The sequence below is a fragment of the Plenodomus lingam genome (genome assembly GCF_022343315.1).
Source record: "Plenodomus lingam strain CAN1 chromosome Unknown contig_6, whole genome shotgun sequence".
NCBI classification, from domain to species: domain Eukaryota; kingdom Fungi; phylum Ascomycota; class Dothideomycetes; order Pleosporales; family Leptosphaeriaceae; genus Plenodomus; species Plenodomus lingam.
The window spans coordinates 773860-792767 of record NW_027093966.1 but is presented as its reverse complement, the minus strand read 5'-3'; the positions used below and the strand labels follow the sequence as shown (position 1 = coordinate 792767).

The following is an 18908-nucleotide window of genomic DNA, read 5'->3' as shown; positions in this document are numbered from 1 at the left end:
GACCGATTAGAAATATTCTCACCACAACTCCCCATAATGTCTGTATCACATGTCCCGGTACCTACCCCACGTACCTCAACACAACCCGCAGAACAATAAGCTCGTCGCTGCAGTCAGCAACCCCCCAAAATAGACCTCACCCGCCCATCAACGGTGCGGCTCTTGTCACAGCCGTTGCGCATGCCACGCAGGCCATGGTGGTCTGTCACATTGGCTCTTGTGAGTCGTGACGCAGCAAACCGACAGACGCTAAAAAAGACAATCATGACATAACCACATCCCAGGAAACGCGAACAGCGCTCCCGCCTCCCAGCAATCCTTCCAGGGGACCGTCCACACAGCAGCCCTCGCCAGGGACGAAGCAGCATGACTGGACGCTGGAATTTTCCATCCTCGAGTGCGCCGAATTTTTCTCCTGTTTTCATTGCTGTTGCACTGGCCGATTGAGCGAGATGCGCGCCCCGCTGCTGCGCGTCCCGTATACAGATCCGTTTCCTGCACCGAGGATTATACCGGCTGGTGCGACGACGGCGAGGGCGGCTGTTGCTGCTTTGGTGGAGTTTTTGAAACCTTGTCTTGAGTCCTCATCGACATCGACATCAGCGACCACAACACCGCAATCCAACATCTCCGCACCCCTCCATCACACCCACAATGCCCCCCGCAAAGCCCTGCTTCTCACCGGCGCAGGCATCTCCGTCGCATCCGGGCTAGCAGACTACAGAGGCACAAATGGAACCTACACGCTGAACAAGAGCTATCGACCCATCTACTACAACGAGTTCTGCGACAGCCACGAGGCGCGGAAACGGTATTGGGCCAGGAGTTTTCTGGGCTGGACGAATTTGGAGAGAGCGAGGCCGAATAGGGCACATGCTGCTTGTGGGGAATTGGGGGACATGGGGGTCGTGGGACATGTTGTTACTCAAAGTACGTTTTGATCGGTTTCAATTCGATACCCATTCTTGCCCCAACGATTGTGAAAACACGACTTCTTACCCATGGCGAACCTCCATCTCCCATCGGCCTATACGAAAACACAAACACAACCCAAACCCCGCTAACCTCTCCACCCACCTCCCCCCCCCAACAGACGTAGATTCCTTCCACCCCCTCACCCACCCCAACCTCCCCACCACCGAACTCCACGGCTACCTCCGCAACCTCATCTGCCTAACCTGCCACACCCAATACCCCCGCTCAACATTCCAATCCCAACTCTCAACCCTAAACCCCACCTGGACCACCTTCCTCGCCTCCGCCCTCGCCTCCGGCGCCCTCGCAACCGAAAACCCAGCCGAGCGCCGCGCAAAGGGCCTCAAAGCGAACCCGGACGGCGACGTCGACGTCCCAGATGCTCCGTATACTACATTTCGCTACCCGCCCTGTCCAACGTGTCTTGCGCGTCCGCCGCGCAGGAAAGACGGGGCGGGGACTGTGCGGATTAGGGTGGATGATGATGGTGCGTGGGCGAGTGGGTCTGAGGGCGGTGTGCTGAAGCCTGCGGTCATCATGTTTGGGGAGAGTATCCCGGCGGCGACGAAAGTGGCGGCGGAGCAAGCGGTGGATGGGGCGGGGAGAGTGCTGGTGGTGGGGAGTAGTCTGGCGACGTATTCGGCGTGGAGGTTGGTGAAGAAGGCGAAGGAGAGGGGGTTGCCTGTTGGTGTGTTGAATGTTGGTGGGGTTAGGGGGGAAGAGACGTTTTTTGGAGAGGGGTGGGATGGCGAGGATGGGAGGGGTGCGGTGAGGGTTAGTGTGGATGCTGAGACGGTGTTGCCGGAGGTTGTGGGGAGGTTGAGGGAGGTGCTGGGGGGACGGTGAGAGGGGACGGTGAGGGGGTTGGGAATGTCCACATGTTGCGGGGTGAAGAATCGCTGTCAGACATGTAGATTTCCCCTACTTGGAAATGCAATTCATATTCAAGTAGAAAGACACGTCCTAATCATCATAGATTCTTGACCGTTTAATCAATCTGCCAGGCCTAGCTGTGCTTTTCCTCCTCTCTCCCTCTTCCCCTCTCCCCCCATCTTCCCCAAACCAAAAAAAAGTCTTCATCCCGCAATGTCCCGCACTGCATTTCCACCAAAAGCCCATGTGTATATATGTGTGTCAAAATGCCGCAGCGAAAGCACACCGAACCACACACATGCATCCTCCCTACGCATAGAGAAAAACCCGAACCCCCACCAAAAAGTCGTCGTACACCGGCTCTGCCCTACCCCGAGCATCGTCATACGCCAAAACAAAGCCATAAAAAGGCGTCCATCGCAAACACAACATGCGCATAAATCTCCTCGTCGTCGACAACAGTCCCAATTTATCCCGGGGTGGGGCAAGGAAAACAAGCCAGAGCTGAGGCCTGTCAAAGGCAGAAAAAAAAAACAGGGCAAGAAAGGGAAAATCTCAGCCGGCAAAGCGCCCGTCAAACCCAATGCCCACGACATCGCCTGCCTCGCCTTCTTCTTCGCGACTCCACTGCGCCATACCCGTCCCCCGCCCGCTTTCCACGACCCCATTTCCACTCCCATCACCAGCATCAGCATCTCCGACCTCCTTCCTACGTTCGACCAAAACCCGCAGATCCCTCCCCGGGACGCTTTTCAACTCCTCACTGCACGCCCAGCAGATTCTCAAGTTGCACCAACTGCACGTCCACTTGCGCTCCGGGTCGTTTTTGTGGCAGAGCATGCAGCCGAGGGACTGTAGGGCGTTGTTGCTCCAGACGGAGATGGCGTGTGCGGTGTAGCATGTGAGGTGGGAGTTTGTGATTGGGGGGATGAGGGAGGGGGGGAGAGGGCAGGGGTGGCGGGTTAGCGGGGTGAAGGGTGGTGGGGAGCCGGCGGGTTGTTGGTACTCTGGGTGCGATGCTGGTGCTAGTTCTCTTTCTTGTTTTGGGTTTCTTTCTAGTTGCGGTGCTGCTGGGTAGGCGGAATCCGGTGCTGGTGCCGGGGCTGGTTCCTGTGCTGATGGATGGGAGGGTACGGTGGGGAACTGCGATAGAGAAAATTTCTCTGAGGTTTGTATGGATATTGGAGAGCATTGGGCTGCTGGGACCAAGGCTGGGGCTGGAGCCAGTGCCGCGACCATAGGCGATTCGGTCTTGGGGCTTGGTGATGCCAGGTCAAGGGATGTTGGGCGAACTGGGCTCTCTTTTGAAGCAGTGATTGAGGCGGCTTCTGCTGTAGTCGTCGGTTGCATGTGCTCTGCGATTGTTCTCTCCTGGGTTTCGACGCCTGTCTCGTAGCTGACCGGACGGGTCTGATCCTTTGGCGGTGGCAGAGGCGAGAAAGGAGATATCGGTCCATCCTTCTGTGGCTGGACTGGTCGGAGCTGCGGTGGTGGTGTCATCTCTGGTGTGAGGCTAGCGGTTGGGATGGGAGGCGCTGGTCGGTGTGGCTATAGGAAACCTGTTAGCAATATGCTCTGCACTATTTTAAAGCGGTCGCCTCACATTCGAATATGATTATCGGATGAGTACAGGCGCAGGCAACCGAAGGTGAATACGTACCTGCAGGCCACCGAAACTTATGCTGCTATTTCCTCGCTTGTGTGTGGGTGAAGTCTGAGTCTTGGATCGAGGATTCGAGGGCAGTCCGATAGCGGTGAGAGCTTTCTTTGGAGGTGCAAGCGGAACCATGTTCTGGTCCTCATCTGGAGTCGGTGGCAACTGGTTGTTGGTGGGTGCTTCAACTTGCTGGTGAGCATTCTCGGGAGTGACTGTAACATCTGATGAATTGGATCTCGAATTATCGGGAGCTTCGGTATTCACGGTGCTTTGACCAGCAAGAATTTCGGGAGAATCGGAGTCGACGCTGGCTTTGCTTGATGCAGAAGTGCGTGGGAGAGGTCCTCCTTTTCCACCTCTTGGGCCTTTTCCAAGCTCTGCTAAACTCTTGAACCTCTTCACAACATTCTCAGGCAAAGCCTTCCTCTTAACTACGGGTGATGCTTCCACCGAGTTCGACGTCTCATTTGAAACTTGGGTATTAGAAAGTAGTGAGTCGTTTCTGCCCAGGTCTTTCCCGAACTGAGAAAAGTCGCTCCCCATCGTCACTGGTCCAGGATGCCGTCTCTCGGATTTCTCAGGTGGCGGAGGCGGTAATTCCTTGTCCTGTACCGATTGCGACGAAGGAAGCACTTGAGAGGGTTGGACTGGTGTCGGTGGTATTGTCGCCGTAGTCCCGTTACTAATGGTTAACTTTAACGAAGGCGGCTTGCCTTCGCGCGACAGGCTACGCGAGACAATGCGTCTTGTTGGCTTCGTTGCTGGGGAATCCGGACTATCTGGTGACGACGGTCCGTCTTCATCTGTTTTGCTCAGTTAGCAAATGTCACTGCAGCTCCATACGCATTTGTGATAGTGGTATTGTCTGCTGCTGCTGCTGCTGCTGCTGGCGGTAGGCTGCGGGTGAGGAGAAAAAAGAAGCGAGGAAACAAAGGTAGGATTTTCGTATATGAGATGCAGATTGACTTCGCAATGGTGAAGTGAAGAGGAGTGGTGAACAAGAATCCAAGACATGGCTCACATCAGCAACCATGTGGAAATATATTGCAGAGTGCATCTGAAACAACAGTAATTGCATGTTGCAGTAGAGTAGTTGCTTACCTCGAAGTTGAAATTTCATATTCATACGCTGAACAGCTGGGAGTGGTTTTCTATCGATTTTGATGCTGTCTGAGCGTGGCGGCGGTGGTGGTGGTAGGGGCAACTCTTTCAAAGCCGGTACCGGGGAATAGTAGTCTGATGAAAATGCGTCACCGCGCCCAAAGGAATTTCCGTAGTCGTTAAGCAGGGCACTGATGATGTCCTGTCGCGAGGTGGGCGCTGTGAGTCCTAGGCCAGGCTGGGCCATGATGTCGGCCATGACGTGTGAGCGAATATATATATGCGATGTTGAAATGAATGTCTTGCTTGCGTCTGAGCGCACTAGGTCTGAATGGACAGGTTGTAGTATGAAAGGTTCGGCGCGCGGGGCGAGTGGTAAATGAACGTGGAGTCGACTGAGAGGGCGACTGAGCAATGAAACCGTAAATGACAGTATGGTACCAGCCCCGAGAGATAAATGACGTTGAACGAGTGCAAGTCACAATGGAGGAATGAGAAATGGGGAAGGACGCATGGTAAGCCTTTGGCACGAAGCTGGCCGTCTCAGGTACAAGAGAGAACCAGGGCTACGCCGCCATGCTGATCTGCGAGTGGCCACGCCCATCAAACGCATGAAATGTTTGACCGTCGGACCGGCAGGAAGCTGACCTGTCACAGGATATCCCCTCTACAGCGCGGGAAATCCATGCAAGGATGGAAAAGCGTTGGAGATGACAGGAGAGTGCCGAGCTCCACCGAGACGGAACGATACCGTATCGATAACTTGACGAAACAGACGCAAGTGCTGAGTAGATACAGCCACTAGCGAGCACTATACCCAAAGCTTGAAAGCAATACTCAAGTACTACTCGGGCCTGGAATCGTGGGCGCGCTCAAGGAGTAAGTGAAGCATGGCGACGAGACCATGCATTCGTCGGGAAAGGCTGAAGCATGAATGACTGTCGCGAGGTCTGACGTCCAGGGGGTTCACGACCATCAAATCACGGCACCCCGCAAGTCTGATCAACAGCACGTGACTGCCGACATGGTGTTTCAGCGCACCGAAATAACGCACACCCGACCGAGGAAGAGAGAAAAGGACCGAGGGGTCGACTGTAGCCCGCCCCCGAGCTATTGTAAAATCGCGTTGGTGTGTGACGTAGGACCGTTGTGTTGGTTGTTGGTGCTTTGGAGTAGGCAAGGACGGCGTCGCGTAAGATGGACTCCCCCCCTCTTGCGCATATACCGGTAAAACGCGTCCGAGGCTAGACGACAGTAGGTAGAGAAAAGGCTGGTGAGATGAGAAGAACGGGGATCACGGGTGTGGCCGACGTGAGTGCTGGTGACAGGCATGAATGAAGAGGCGTGCGCGATCGTGGCAGGTAGATTACGAGAGAGATGAGCCCTACCTGTGAAGAGATGGGGAGATTCGGGATCTACCTTGCCATGTGCCCAGCCACTGCGCACATTCAGCCCTGAGGATGTGTAAAAGCCATAGCGCAGCAACATACGACGGCGAGCGCCTTGAAGCAACTGCAGCGAAAGGGCGGAACAAGAGGGTAGGTAGGGTATTGATTATTGATTATATTATGTGTTACCCTAATGGACAGGGTGTAGCATGGCGTAGCATGTCGTAGTTCTTCCTTTTCTTGGAGAGAGCCCTCCCTTTCCAACAGCCGGTAGCCGACGAACTGTTCGCCAGGCTGATTAGGACTCCAAAAAAGCCCTCCCGACCAAATCCTCTGGTCCTAGCAATCATATGGGTATCCGTTACCAGCTCCCAAGAGCCTGGTCTATGCAATGAACAAGCAATCCAAACGCCTTCGCTAAATAATCGGCCGTCCCTGGCCGTCGAGGTCCCCCATAAAAACTATATATACAAGAAGAAAATACACAAGTGTCCCGCCGTTATTGGAACATGTAGAGTACAAACATTAGTATGAGAGTCATCGTAGGTGTGATGGATGCAGTTGCTGTGGGTGCGGCTGCCTTTAGGGGTGCTGCCGTGACGTTGACGAAAGTAGAACCGCAGGATATGGAGAGCTGTTGTGCTGCCGTGGTATATGTCTTCGATACAGGTTGGGTAGCGTTGTTTGCATAGCGAGAAAAGACGCCCATGGCCTGTTGCAAGCAAGAATTACACGTAGGTCGGGATCCGCCGGGCATTTCCTGGCCAATGGGTAGATAGTACGCGTACGAGTCTGTCGGGGAGGATGAGTTGCTGACAGCGTTCGCGAAGCAGTAGTTGCCCTGGTTATCTCTCAGGCAGCTTGCCTGGTAAGAAGGCTGATACGCAACCAGTCCATTGTAGGCCTGTAGGACAAGTGGGTTGTTGTTGTCGTAGTCGGTTTCGCATGCTGTTGGTGATACGAGCTCCCTTGCAAAGCCGTCGAGTGTTGTGCGACATCGTGTTGCATCAGCTCCACAGGTTGCATCCAGCGTCTGGGTGATGCGGAGGACTGATTTTGATGCGTCGAAAAATCCACTAGAAGTCTGCCGATTGTCAGCATAACTGCTACATACGCAGTGGCGCACCATCTAGCCGTACCTGAAGCAATAATGAAAAGGGATGACAGCTCATAAAGCTCTCGTTGGTGCGCATGCGGTTGATGAATCTGGCGCATGAGCTCGTAAAGTTGTTCGAGAGGCCAGTGTCAAAGGCCTTGGGGAGCTCAAACTCCGCCGTGGAGCGTTTGGCATCGGTGGCTATTGATCTCTTCGACGGTATATACACTGTTTCGATGACATGGTCGCGGTCGTGAACTGGAGGCATTAAAAGTGGTGCTATTGGTGGTGGACGACGGTCGAGTAACAGCGACGCTCCGGTCCAAACTAAGTCGTCTTGCACGAGCAGCGGTTGGCGGTCATTTGATACTGCAGCGGCCACGACAGAACATGTAAGACTCCAGAAGCAAATGATGGCAAACAGCGAATGCAGCGCGCGGGTGTGAGGGCCAGCGTCCGACGAGACTCTAGTAACCAAGGAGAGGCCCCAGCGACGGGTTTTGTACTGCTTTTCCCGCGTTGCCATGTTGGACAGGGGAGCCTCATGGTGCGACACCAACAACTTATTCTTGGCGAAACATCTCGATGCCATCTCCGAAACTTGATCAGGTGGACCCTCGACAGTCTCTATTCTTATCCACACGGTTCCTCTACGGTTTGCAGACCATAGCCCTTCCTCCTCAACAACAGCCAAGCAAGTTCGATGGCCTGTTGTTGTTGTTGTTGTTGTTGATGATTGCACAATCTAGACACCACGGTACCTTGCAGGAATTCTGGGAGCGGCCCGTTTTGAAACAGGATCCCTCGAAGTTTCCCCGATTGATCAGACCTACAGGATAGATGTTGATGGCGGAGTGATGAACGAGAGACAGCCAGTGGAGGGTGATGAAGCAGCGGCCTGCTTGTCGATGTCGATGTCGATGGTCGCCAGATGGTCCAGGTCCAACGGTTGCCCAGCGTTGTTCGATGGTATGTACCGGTAGATCCGACAGCCTCAAGAGCCTTGCGCAAGCATGGGGAGCACGCCGTTCCTTAAGTTCAAAATGCCATGTACGCTTGTGGTTGCCCACAAATAGCCTCCCCTTGTCTAGCGAACGGAGAGCGCCTCAAAGCGCCTCGGTAGCCAAAGACGACTGGCAATGCGAGTCGGGCAAAGGAAGAATTGGGACATATCTGTCGTCTAGATCGTATCTGGATAGAACGTGATAGGCTGGCAGGTTGATTGGCTTGTGCGAGGCAATATACTGTAACCATTTTCAGCGACGGTCTGGCCAACTGGGTTCTGTCCAGGGACGCCTTTCTCTCCCTTGGCAACTCAATCCCTTTCACTCCGTCGCCCAAAAGCTACAACCTGCGCCGCGCTATAGCTCGATCCGCTCAAAGGGTCGGTGGGTCGTTCGTTGCCGGCACGCAATGCATATCCACTACTGAACCAGTCTTCCGGAGGGCCTCCTTTGACGTTTGGGAATAGTAATGAGCGAGTACCGCCGTACAATTGCGTTGCGATGTGTAGAAATCGGGGATGTTTGTGTTTGCCATCTCAGACATGTTGACTTAGGTCTCAGTATTAGGCTGAAATAGGGGATCTTGTGTTGTTAGTGTTGTCATCATCGGTCATGGACATGTTTTTCGCTAGGAGCATACCGGCTCACTCGTTCCTTTGCTGGGTTGCCAAGCCAATAAGCCATATCAAAAGTCTGCAACCCCCCTATCGGTCCCAATTGCCAACCCAATTGCCCACACTTCTCCGCCTTGTCAGCTGAGTATGGTAGCTACGCGCGGGAAACGAAAGCCTCTGCTCCACCAAACCATCCCCAGTCTCTACTGCGCTTACCGCGCACAGTTGTACTCGACCACTCACTACCTAAACCACCGCTCATGAATCGTCGGTCGAACACGCTGTCTGGTGAAACTTACTGGTAGGTGGGCATTCCATTCAACAACACAACACTTCCTTCAAAACTGCTACTCCGACGAAACATACACAAAAAGATCCTGTCAGCAGCCACACACACACACACACGTAAAATACATAAAGACACCACATATCCCTCACCACCATCACAACTCCCCTCCACAAATAGCACACGACAACACCTACCATGTCGTAAACCCCGCAGTGTCATGAGATCAAAGTTACCCCTCCCCTACCCCTACAATAGTACATACCATAGTACACCTGCCAATACCCCCTACCACACCCACACACCCATCGCCAAAACACCTGGCTCTCCTGGCCAGGGGGCACAGCGTCATTTACATATTATAGTAACTCAATCACCATGCCCGTCGCTGCGCGAATGACTAGCATAGATGGACTAGTAACAGTTCATGATGTAGAGGCGGCACCTGATTATCGATACGACTTTGCCTTGCGTGATCATGTAGAAACCATGTCGATAGCCGAGAGTCGATATAAGGCACAGTGTACCGATATATTATGTGGGGGCAGTTCACCTATGATAACTAAACATAGTAGGATAAGCTTCACTCTGGCAACTCTCCAACAACGCCAGGCACAGAAGCAAGAGGAAATTTAAAACAAAAAAAGATAGCTGGGACAAATCGTAAAGAGTTTTTCTATTTATGAAGATTCTAGTTACACTGACTGCACTGCACCATAGTATCGCTACCATAATGGTCATGCTAGAAGGAGGACGGGGGGTGGGGGAATCTCATGGGCAAAATGTCTACACGTCCTTTCCGCGCTCCTACTTAATCCTAATCCTAATCCTAATTCCCATGCCGAATCTCGATGGAGCCCATGTTCGCCGAGTCGAGAAGAAAAGGGAAATTGTTGGCCATGTTTGTTTCAAAGCCGAGCCATCTAGGCTCTACCAGCCAACATACGATCAACAAACTGGCAAAAGAAGTTTCGCCACTCCTTCTCCTTCTTTGATCCCTCTAGCGCTGCCGCCAGCGTACGCAGGTACTGCTCCTGGCCATCGTCACCAAGTCCCATACCACTAAGATCATTCTTGAGGCGCTCTACGAATGATTCACCAATCTTCTTGATGATTTCGAGTTGGAGATTGGCAGTTTCGTACAGCACCTGCTTGGCTTGCGCATCCTTGGAGTTGAAGCCGGCAGAGGCCGGAATCGACCAGACGAGAGGGGAGAAGCGATCGACGATGTAGTTGTCGAATCCTGGCAGTGGTGCTTGTGAGGTGATGGGAGATGTAGGTGTACTGTTCGCTCCGGGTCCGACCTTGTCAGGTCCGCTCCAGACCGATATCATTCGAATGAGAACGAAGATGGCTAGGCGGGCAGTTGGGTAATCGTGGGTGTCGCGGGCAAAAGTCTCAATAGATGAGATGACGGGCTCAAAGGTACTTTGGTTGGCTATAAAACAGTTAGCACATCACTTGGCCTTCACTGTCGAGCGACATACCATTGCTGACAAGCACAGATCCAAGACCGTGGTTCAGAACAACGACGATGAAGTTCAAGTACTCTCGTCGGAGCTCAGCAAGCTGGATCTCGTCATCTGTGCCTGAGGGTTCCACTGCTAGTGCAGTGAAAATGCGTTGAAGAACAGGGGTCATGACTGTATCCAGAATACCAGCAATTTCCGCCTTGAACGTGAATATGACCTGACCCAGAACCTTGAGGAAAGTGCTTATCTCATCCATCGAGGAGCTGAGTGATAGCAGGCCCTCGATCCAGGACGGCAGCTGCTGTAATAATCGCGAGCCTAATACGGCAATCATTCGCGAGAAGGCGAAGCGAGCTGCGTGGCGGATTGAGCTGGAGGAGTTCAACGACTCAAGTGCGACCAATATGGCTTCGGAAGCTTTGATGAATTCTTCGGCGACCTCGCTGTGAGGAACAGCGCTGTTGTTGTTCGATGGAACCCAGTCTGAATAGCCACGTGCAAGTGTTCCTAATGCCATGATGATATGATGGATCTGAAGGATGGCTCGCTCGTCCCCATTCCTCGCCTGAGGCAAAGTCTGTTGTATGTCGGTGAACAGAGGACTCATGATGGTCTGCGCATAAAGCTTCTTGTTCTCTACCGAAACTGTGCTGGAGGAAGCAATACATCCGACAGCCTCGAATAGATAGAGCTGCGAGTTGAAGAGCGCATCAGCTGACTGGTCCTCCTCGTCTGAAGACATGTCGTCTTCCGAAGTATCTGGAAGCTCAGCTTTGATCGTGAGTAAGTCGCCGACGGCCTGGATGATGTCGTACGAGACGTTGCCAAGTTGAGCTCTGAGGTGTTTCACGAGACGTTGGAATAGGTACCAAGATCGTGAGCGGACCTTGACATGGTTGTTGTGGGTCAGCTGGACAAAATTTTCGAGAACTTTGGGGATAAGCTGAGGATTCTGTTCGAAGAACTGATAGTATCGAACGCAGATTTCCATGTACTGGAGTTGAACTGCAGGATGTGGGTAATTGGCAAGGCCTATTGCTCAATATCAGCACGGTCCATATGGTACTATCCAATACACTGGACTCACCTGAATCTATCATGCTGTTCATCATAGCCACAAGTTCCTGAGCAGCAACAGACGAAGGCTCGCGCTTCGCGAACAATCCTTGGTTTCGGATCGCCAATTCTCCAAATAGGTACATTTCGTAGAGAGCTAGCTCAAGGTCACGCCAATTTAACGTTTGGTCGCCTTGAGATAGACGGGCGAATGTGCCATTGACCAGTCGACTAAGGGTTTCAATGTAGTACGACTCGTCGATGGTTGTCACAGTCTGCTGGAGAACGTGAAGTCGTCTACGTAGATCCTGAAACTCCGCCTCATCTGTCTGTTCGCCTTCCTCTCCCCATGAGGCAGTATCGTCATATTTCATTTTTGCGATGATGGCATCCAGAACAGGTGGCAAAACAGCAGCGTATTGGGGTGGCACACTACCAGATTTCTTCTGCAACTTTCGAAGGAAAGTCAAAAGATCGGTCAAAGATGGAATTACGGTGGAGCAAACTTCATCGTACTGGTCCGCGAAGAAGCGCAGAAGATAAGGCGTAAAGATCCGAATCAGGTCATCAGCACGCAGTCGCGTCTGCTCATCGACCGATTCATTCTCCAAGATTTTGACGATATCGAAGACGATATTGTTGACAAGCTTCGCAACGGTCTCTGCTAGGTCATTGTCATAGTTTGAGCTGCTGAAATCGGCTAACGCCGGGCTGCTGATGAGCTGTCCGACAACTTCTGTGAGGTTCAGGAAAGTAATGAGATCTATCTTGTCTGTCGGACTCATTTTCTTGCCCACTATTTCAGAGAAAGTGTCAATGGCCGCATCGCGCACTCTGCCCGCGGGGCTTTCTGGGTCGGCGATGCCCTGCTGGCCAGCCATTTCAAGGAATGTCGTGATCATGGACTGATTCACAATCAGGTTGATGTCGGTCCAACTGACCCAGCGGCCAATCGTCCTTAGACACATTTCCACGAGGCCCAAATCAGTCTCCCTCCATTTTGCAAGGATTTCTTGCCATGAGGTGGATATCTTTTGCGCATCTCGCTGCCGGATCAAATCTTTCAACTCCGTGTTCCGCTTCTTCTCGTCTTCCTGTCGTGCGACTAGTTGATCGGCGATCTCGTCATGTACTTGTCCAAGCATGCGCATGTACAAAAAGGTCGTCGCGGTGTTGACGTTGCCGATGGTAGTCTGGTCGCCAGCTAGGGCGCGGAAGTCGTCGAAGAATGACTGCCATGAAGATGGGTATAACGCGGTAAAAAGATATGTGATGGTCTGCATCAACTTGTTTTGAATATGGCTTGTATCTGCAGCGCCACTACCTGGTGTGTATGATTGCCGTATGTGGGTCATGAGCGTATCTTTGACGTATGCAGTGCTCTGCTCGTCCAGTCTGTGTTCTGTTATGGCATTGTTTACAAGATCGAGTGACGTATGGCGTACGAAGTCGGACGGCCGAGGATCGCGGGTGAAGAGAGAGAGGGCAGCTTGCCATGCGGAGCCTTCTGCGCGCAATTGATTCAAGTATTCGATAGCCTGGCCGCGCAGTTGTTGACTCGAAGTTGGATCTGAAGCGATCTGGATGGCATTTTCTACCTAATGAATCAAGAAAGTCAGTACGCTTGGTCTATGAGCTCAGTCATAGTGTTGCGATCAGAGATACCTACTTGAGCCTCCATTGTCCTCCACCTTGTCAATGTGGACTTTATGTCAAAATGAGTCACGCGAGTCGTTGTAGTTCCCTTGTCTTGACCATGGGCATTGAAGGCGGTGAGAAGGAGGCTTCAAGACGAGGAAGAGGCTATCGGGTCGAGCAGTAGGACGAGGGCTGCATCGTGAAAGCGTTACAGCGGTGAAGGTAGAATGATAGCGGGGCACGAGGGCTCACATACAGCGTGAACAAGCTCTTTTTTCTTTGCGCAAACAAAACAGGTGAAAATAGAGGCGATTCTCGAAGCAATAATGCTATTATGGAGACTGTGTACGGATTAGACAGGCTTGTTGTAAGTTGTGATAGGCAGACAATATGCCCTTCGGTGAAGTGGCAGTTGCCAAGAATGGTGGGGAGCAGAGCCCAATTTGACGGGTCCCACCGCGGGCGTGCGCTTGAATTTGCACGTGCCTTTAATGTCAACTGTGTACTTGGCCCATCAGAGTGTACTGCGTATAATACGTCAGCCCAAACCCATTTTCCCATGATTTAGCACTGGATTGTGTAGAACATTTGATCGATTACAAGATAAGTAAGTAATGGATAAGTAGGCTATGCATCCTATTGCAGGGCCCCTACAGAAGCATAGTCATAGACACCATGAGCACGGAGGGCATATATATTTAAATCTAGTCACAAATCGCACATTGCAGAGATCATGAGATCTAAAATATTTATGTACCTAGTACATGGCTCATATCAATCTATACGTCCGGCCCGAGCCCGGCTACGACCTTGAATGTGATTCGCATTCTGGTTGCATGAGCAACTGCTCCTAACATGACTTGACTTTTCTATCTACAGTTTGTGCGTCGAGCCTGAGCCGCTTCTAAAGCAGTGAGCTCACTGGCTGGCCTTTGAGTACTCAACCATACTTACTATTGGCCGAAGTGCTTTGCCGCCCACTCAACGTGATCATCTGCGAACGTGGACATGAAGTAGTAGCTGTGATCATAGTCGGGCTGCATACGAAGCTGGATACCCTTGTCCAAGCCCACGCTCTTGGCTGCCTCGATGAAGTTCTCAGGTAGCAATTGTTTCTGCTTGTAGAAGTTGTCTCCGGTGCCCTGTGCAATGTTAGCTCCTGATCACCATGTCGTCTAGTGAGGGTTGATACATACCACGTCAATCAGCATCTCCAAAGGCCCCTTCCACTGCTTGACCAGCTCTGTCGCATCGTGCTCTTTCCACTTTTGTTGTTGGTCTTCACCGAAATAGCCCTTGAACGCCTTCTGGCCCCACGGGCAGTTGATCGGATTGGAGATTGGCGCAAAGGCTGAAACGGACTTGTACATGCCGGGATTCTTGAGAAACTAAACAAAGCAATTAGCAGAGTCATGTGCCCATGTGATTGTCGATGGCCTACCAGTGTCAACGCGCCGTGACCTCCCATGCTGTGACCTGTGATGCTGACTTTACTCGAGTCGAGCTCCTTGAATGATGAGAACAAGGCTTCTGTTAACTCTTTGGTGATGTATGAGTACATGTTGTAGCCCTTGGTCCATGGCTCCTTGGTCGCGTCAACGTAGAAGCCTGCACCCGATCCAAAGTCATATGCCTCGTCTTCGCCCTCAATTTGAAGACCTCCTAGGAAGGCGTTAGTGGGAAAGCAAGGGCCTAGATGGCGTCTACGCACGTGGTGAGGTGTCTGGGTAAACAATCGCAATGCCGTGCTTTGCTGCGCCATGCTGGAAGAAGCCCTTTTCCGAGCAATTGTTTGCAGTACAAGTGAGACCAGACAGATAGATTAGAACTGGGACCTTGGCTCCAGACTTGAAAGCTTGGGGAGGTAGGAAGACGTTGAGCTCCATGTCAGTGTTGGTACTTGAAGACTTGTGTTTGAGCTTGAGCATCTTGCCCCCAAAGGAGGCGATGGTGGCGGTGGTTTCAAACGACATGATGCGCGCACTTGTATGGAAATGATGGGAATTTGTTTGGGAGACGAATGAGAATACAAATCTCGGGGGCTTGAGGAGTTTTGAGAATGGCCGCATCGAGTGACGTTCTTCCAGAGTTAGTGCGGGGGTATAGTCAACAGCTCCCAGCCCTTGAGCTACCTACCCCACCACAAGTCGGCCACTGGCTTGTTTCAGCATTCGGACCCGCACATGGGACGGAGAAGAGTTGGAAAAGCAAAAAGCTCGGTTGTGATTCGGGAATACAGACAACGCTACCACAATTACTCCTGTTGCCGAATGTGGCTCGTTATTGGCCATATCGCAAAAACGCCAACCCAATGCTGCCAAGCAAACTCCCCTTCTACGTCAAAAGTTCTTCACATGTCCAGTCTTCGTAGAAGCCATCAGGCAGATAGCGCCGTACGACCAGAGGAATCTTCTTCTCCTGCAGCTCCTTGGCGGCGATCTGAAGAGGATCTGTCATGCCTTCGACATCGATCAAGACGGGGGCGTTCCCGCTGGCACATGTGTTAGTGTTTTGAGATTCGAGCTGGCTCTTCGTCGCAGCGGCTGCCTACCTGATTTGCAATGCCCTTGTTCCCAACACACGCGCTCGCTCGTACTTGGTCATGTATGGGGTAGTGGTGCGCTTATCGTTGTCCACCCTCCTGGACTTTTCGCTTTCCACTGTGTTGGTAGACTTGTCCTTGTTCGCAGCTGCTGCGTCTCCTGAGGCCACTATGTTGTCGTCGTTTCCATCTGCGTTGTCCGCGTCTTCTCCCCCACCGCCATGCTGCTCTTCATCTTCTTCTTCGAGGATATCGGGTAGTTCCTCCTCGTCGAACTCGATGGCTGGGCCGTCGCTGTAACTTTTCAGTATGTATTTAGCAGTACCTCTGCGCGCGAGGCCAGAGTGATGCGCCAGCACTGCCTAGGAGCTCGTATCGTCGTGGGGAACATACTCGTAATCACCAGCATCATCGCCACCATAGTCAGACATGTTGATAAGGTCTTTCCTGGAGCTTTGTTTGTCTTAGCTTTGGATGAGCCCGAGGGGGTCGAAGTGGTTGTGGGGATGTAGAGCAAGAGAGTATGTCGAACTGCGCGCAGGTACAGAATCAAAGAAAGAAAGAGCGACCAACCACGGACCAACCTCGGGAGCAGGGATTACCATGGCGCTAGTGGTCCGAAATCTTGGCGAGGGAAAATAAAGTGGGCTGGCGTAGTCGGGAGGCATCGACAACCACAAACCCCAGGACACAACACTGGGCAATTGGCTTCTCACTTCTGCTTCATGACATGCTCATGTGGGAATAATGGCAGTCAAACGCAGAGCATCAGATGATGCCGCAAGAGTCTCCCCCAAGAGGACACGCATGAGCAGGTGTCGGCCCATGACGTCGCCCAACCACGATATTTCGTCGTCCTCACCAGGCGTTACCGGTACGGATCAGAGACACGAGTGGGATTCAGAATCAGAGGATTCTGCAGACTACAAGATTAATTACACCGACAATGGCACGCGTCGAGCAGATAGCGAGGCCCGCCGCCAGTGGAACTATATTTGCCCGGTGGAGAGCTGCGCACAACGTTTTAATCGACCCTGCCGTCTTGAGGCTCACATGCGAAGCCACAACAAGGAGCGGCCCTTTGCTTGCACTGCTGCAGGCTGCGACAAGACTTTCCCTCGAAAGGATCATCTTCAAAGGCACATCAAAAACGCGCATGGCGACCCCGTTATCGAAAGATCATACACATGCGAATGGAAGGATTGTGGGAAGAGTTTCACCTCGAATGGCCGACTCCAGCGACACAAGGACGTCCATGAGTCCAAGTTCTACTGCACCGAGTACCCGCCCTGCAACGAGCATTTTCGGAAAGCCAAGGCATTGACAGCACACGTCAAGAGCCAGCACTTGGAAATCAAGCCCTACCCTTGTACATTTGTCGACCCTGAGACGGGTGACAAGTGCAAAAGCGGGTTTCAAACCGAAGCAGCCTTGCGAAAACATTTGAGCAGACTCCATTCAGAAGGACAGGAGGGGTGTCATGTCTGCTTGCTCTGCATGCCAGCTGGCGTCGACTTCGAGACGCAGGACGAGCCAAGTGCGACTAGCACCAACCAGATGGGGCCTGTCTCTTTTGCCAGTAATGAGGAGCTGGTAGCACATACCGAGGAATGCCATCCACCAGTGTGCACAGAGTGCGGCCAGAAATTCAAAAACGCCGGCACGCTCAAATCTCACATTGACACTGTACATACCGATCCTGCAGAGCAACCACAGTTCACTTGCCCGAGACCAGACTGTGACAGTGTCTTCAACCGCCGCCACAATCTCACCGTGCACATCCAAACCGTCCACGAACAGCAATTCCGCTACTTCTGCAACCCCGACGCCCTCCAGCAGTCCAAGCACGCGGACCTGCAGGCCTGGGACGGCGCAAACGCATGCGGGGCCGCCTTCAAGGCCAAATCCTCGCTCGACCAACACGTCCGCACCCACCACCTCGGTCTCGGGAACCGCAAGCAACTCCGCAAGGCCGCCAAATCCAAGAAGAAGGCCGAGCCCTCCCTGCTCACCCTCCTCACCGGCGTCGGCTATGACAATGGAAGAGACGTCGCCTGCCTCGTTCCCTCGTGCGAATTCCGCTTCTACATGGATCGCGATCTGCGCCGCCACCTCCGCGCCGCTCACCACCTCCCCGACGACGAAATCGAGGAGCTGATTATGCAGCGCAACGCCTTGACCGGCGGACCCTTTTGGATCGGCGGCCTCGACGACGCTCAGCCCGGTCCTTTGGACTCTGCGGACCCCAGTATGCCGCAGACGCCTACACCGTACTTTGTCCACGGCGCGCCCCTGTCCATGCTGGATCGGGATCAGGATCAAACTCAGACTCTGCCTTTTGGTGCTGTATCCGCTGCTCCTACACCCCCGACAAAACAGCAAGACTCGCTCTCCCAGTATTACAACACCCAGTTGCATCCCCTGGCCATGCTGGATCCCGACGAGGACGCGGATCTGGATCTCGCCATGGGTTTGACGGGTTTGGGGGCTCCGCTTGAGGCCCAGGATGGGACGTTGTGGGATGCGTTGGCGCCGGTGGAGCGGTTTAATGGTGGTGGGGGGGGAGTGATGGCTGTGGCTGTGGCTGTGGAGCCAACGAATGAATGAACAGGGCAATGATGGTACCGTCCAGATTGTAACACTTGTCCACCACCTATCACTACCATGCACAACGAAGTCGCATTCATGATTTGATTCACAGACAATGAGTCGCTGGTGTACATGATTCTCTAATCCAGACCACCTGATTTCAAACCTACCTTGCCCCATCAATCACCGCAATCCTCCTGTCTCGAGAATAGAAATTCGCCAGGCTTTATGATTGGGTCGACTCGCTCTGCCGTTGGGATCACGTATGTATTACATTGGGGATTGTGGGGGCGTGGGGGAGGGGCGAGGGGCGAGGGACATGGACGAGGGACATGGACGAGGGACATGGACGAGGGACGTGGACGAGGGACGTGGGCGACGGGGCGACGGGGCCAGGAGCACACGGTTTCGTACGGTAATGTCTTGTCTAGGATTTCTACCCAATATTCCAAATCTCATACATGTCCTGCCCATCACGCCAAACCCGGTTGAAAGAAAAAGGAGAGAAGAAGGGGGGGGGGGAGGGGGGATCTGGTTATAAGCCTGGGATGGCATGCCATATCTCATTGCATCTGCATCGGCATCTACCATCCGCATCCGCAGCTACATCTACATCT

The 18908-nt window shown here is 52.9% G+C and overlaps 7 protein-coding genes across 7 annotated transcripts; 2 read left to right on the top strand and 5 right to left on the bottom strand.

Moving 5' to 3' along the window:
- Positions 1-452: 452 nt before the first annotated feature.
- Positions 453-1821, top strand: IAQ61_009504 (uncharacterized protein; the record flags this gene model as incomplete). Its single annotated transcript, XM_066098413.1, has 2 exons — positions 453-930; positions 1094-1821. 2 exons carry the CDS (start codon positions 453-455, stop codon positions 1819-1821), a joined length of 1206 nt encoding a protein of 401 aa, XP_065951572.1.
- A 582-nt stretch (positions 1822-2403) lies between these two features.
- Positions 2404-4865, bottom strand: IAQ61_009503 (uncharacterized protein; the record flags this gene model as incomplete). Its single annotated transcript, XM_003838274.2, has 3 exons — positions 2404-3396; positions 3509-4308; positions 4607-4865. The coding sequence occupies 3 exons, from the start codon at positions 4863-4865 to the stop codon at positions 2404-2406; spliced, it is 2052 nt and encodes a 683-aa protein (XP_003838322.2).
- A 1266-nt stretch (positions 4866-6131) lies between these two features.
- Positions 6132-8701, bottom strand: IAQ61_009502 (uncharacterized protein). Its single transcript, XM_066098412.1, has 2 exons — positions 7134-8701; positions 6132-7078 (listed from the first exon to the last, which is right to left on the bottom strand). The coding sequence occupies exons 1-2, from the start codon at positions 7680-7682 to the stop codon at positions 6494-6496; spliced, it is 1134 nt and encodes a 377-aa protein (XP_065951571.1). The 5' UTR covers positions 7683-8701; the 3' UTR covers positions 6132-6493.
- A 92-nt stretch (positions 8702-8793) lies between these two features.
- On the bottom strand, positions 8794-13561 carry LOS1 (pre-tRNA nuclear export protein). The gene is made up of 6 exons (XM_066098411.1): positions 13417-13561; positions 13192-13352; positions 11554-13120; positions 10482-11498; positions 9431-10432; positions 8794-9009 (listed from the first exon to the last, which is right to left on the bottom strand). Exons 2-5 carry the CDS (start codon positions 13201-13203, stop codon positions 9918-9920), a joined length of 3111 nt encoding a protein of 1036 aa, XP_065951570.1. The 5' UTR covers positions 13204-13352; positions 13417-13561; the 3' UTR covers positions 8794-9009; positions 9431-9917.
- Positions 13562-13918: 357 nt separating this feature from the next.
- On the bottom strand, positions 13919-15229 carry IAQ61_009500 (uncharacterized protein; the record flags this gene model as incomplete). Its single annotated transcript, XM_003838270.2, has 5 exons — positions 13919-14061; positions 14115-14302; positions 14357-14548; positions 14602-14822; positions 14872-15229. 5 exons carry the CDS (start codon positions 15227-15229, stop codon positions 14034-14036), a joined length of 987 nt encoding a protein of 328 aa, XP_003838318.2. The 3' UTR covers positions 13919-14033.
- A 265-nt stretch (positions 15230-15494) lies between these two features.
- IAQ61_009499 (uncharacterized protein) lies at positions 15495-16312 on the bottom strand (the record flags this gene model as incomplete). Its single annotated transcript, XM_066098410.1, has 3 exons — positions 16096-16312; positions 15712-16029; positions 15495-15651 (listed from the first exon to the last, which is right to left on the bottom strand). Exons 1-3 carry the CDS (start codon positions 16131-16133, stop codon positions 15495-15497), a joined length of 513 nt encoding a protein of 170 aa, XP_065951569.1. The 5' UTR covers positions 16134-16312.
- Positions 16313-16449: 137 nt separating this feature from the next.
- Positions 16450-18309, top strand: IAQ61_009498 (uncharacterized protein; the record flags this gene model as incomplete). The annotated part of the gene is made up of 1 exon (XM_003838268.2): positions 16450-18309. One exon carries the CDS (start codon positions 16450-16452, stop codon positions 18307-18309), a length of 1860 nt encoding a protein of 619 aa, XP_003838316.2.
- Between the last annotated feature and the right edge of the window lie 599 nt (positions 18310-18908).

What these genes read in the sequence shown, in the direction of transcription:
- LOS1 (XM_066098411.1), bottom strand. An exon ending in GAACAGCATGATAGATTCAG is followed by an intron (nt 11,499 to 11,553) that starts GTGAGTCCAGTG and finishes ATTGAGCAATAG; the next exon opens with GCCTTGCCAATTACCCACAT. An exon ending in ATCTGTGCTTGTCAGCAATG is followed by an intron (nt 10,433 to 10,481) that starts GTATGTCGCTCG and finishes ACTGTTTTATAG; the next exon opens with CCAACCAAAGTACCTTTGAG.
- IAQ61_009502 (XM_066098412.1), bottom strand. Translation starts at nt 7,682, where the DNA reads ATGGCATCGAGATGTTTCGCCAAGAATAAGTTGTTGGTGTCGCACCAT. An exon ending in CCTTTTCATTATTGCTTCAG is followed by an intron (nt 7,079 to 7,133) that starts GTACGGCTAGAT and finishes GACAATCGGCAG; the next exon opens with ACTTCTAGTGGATTTTTCGA.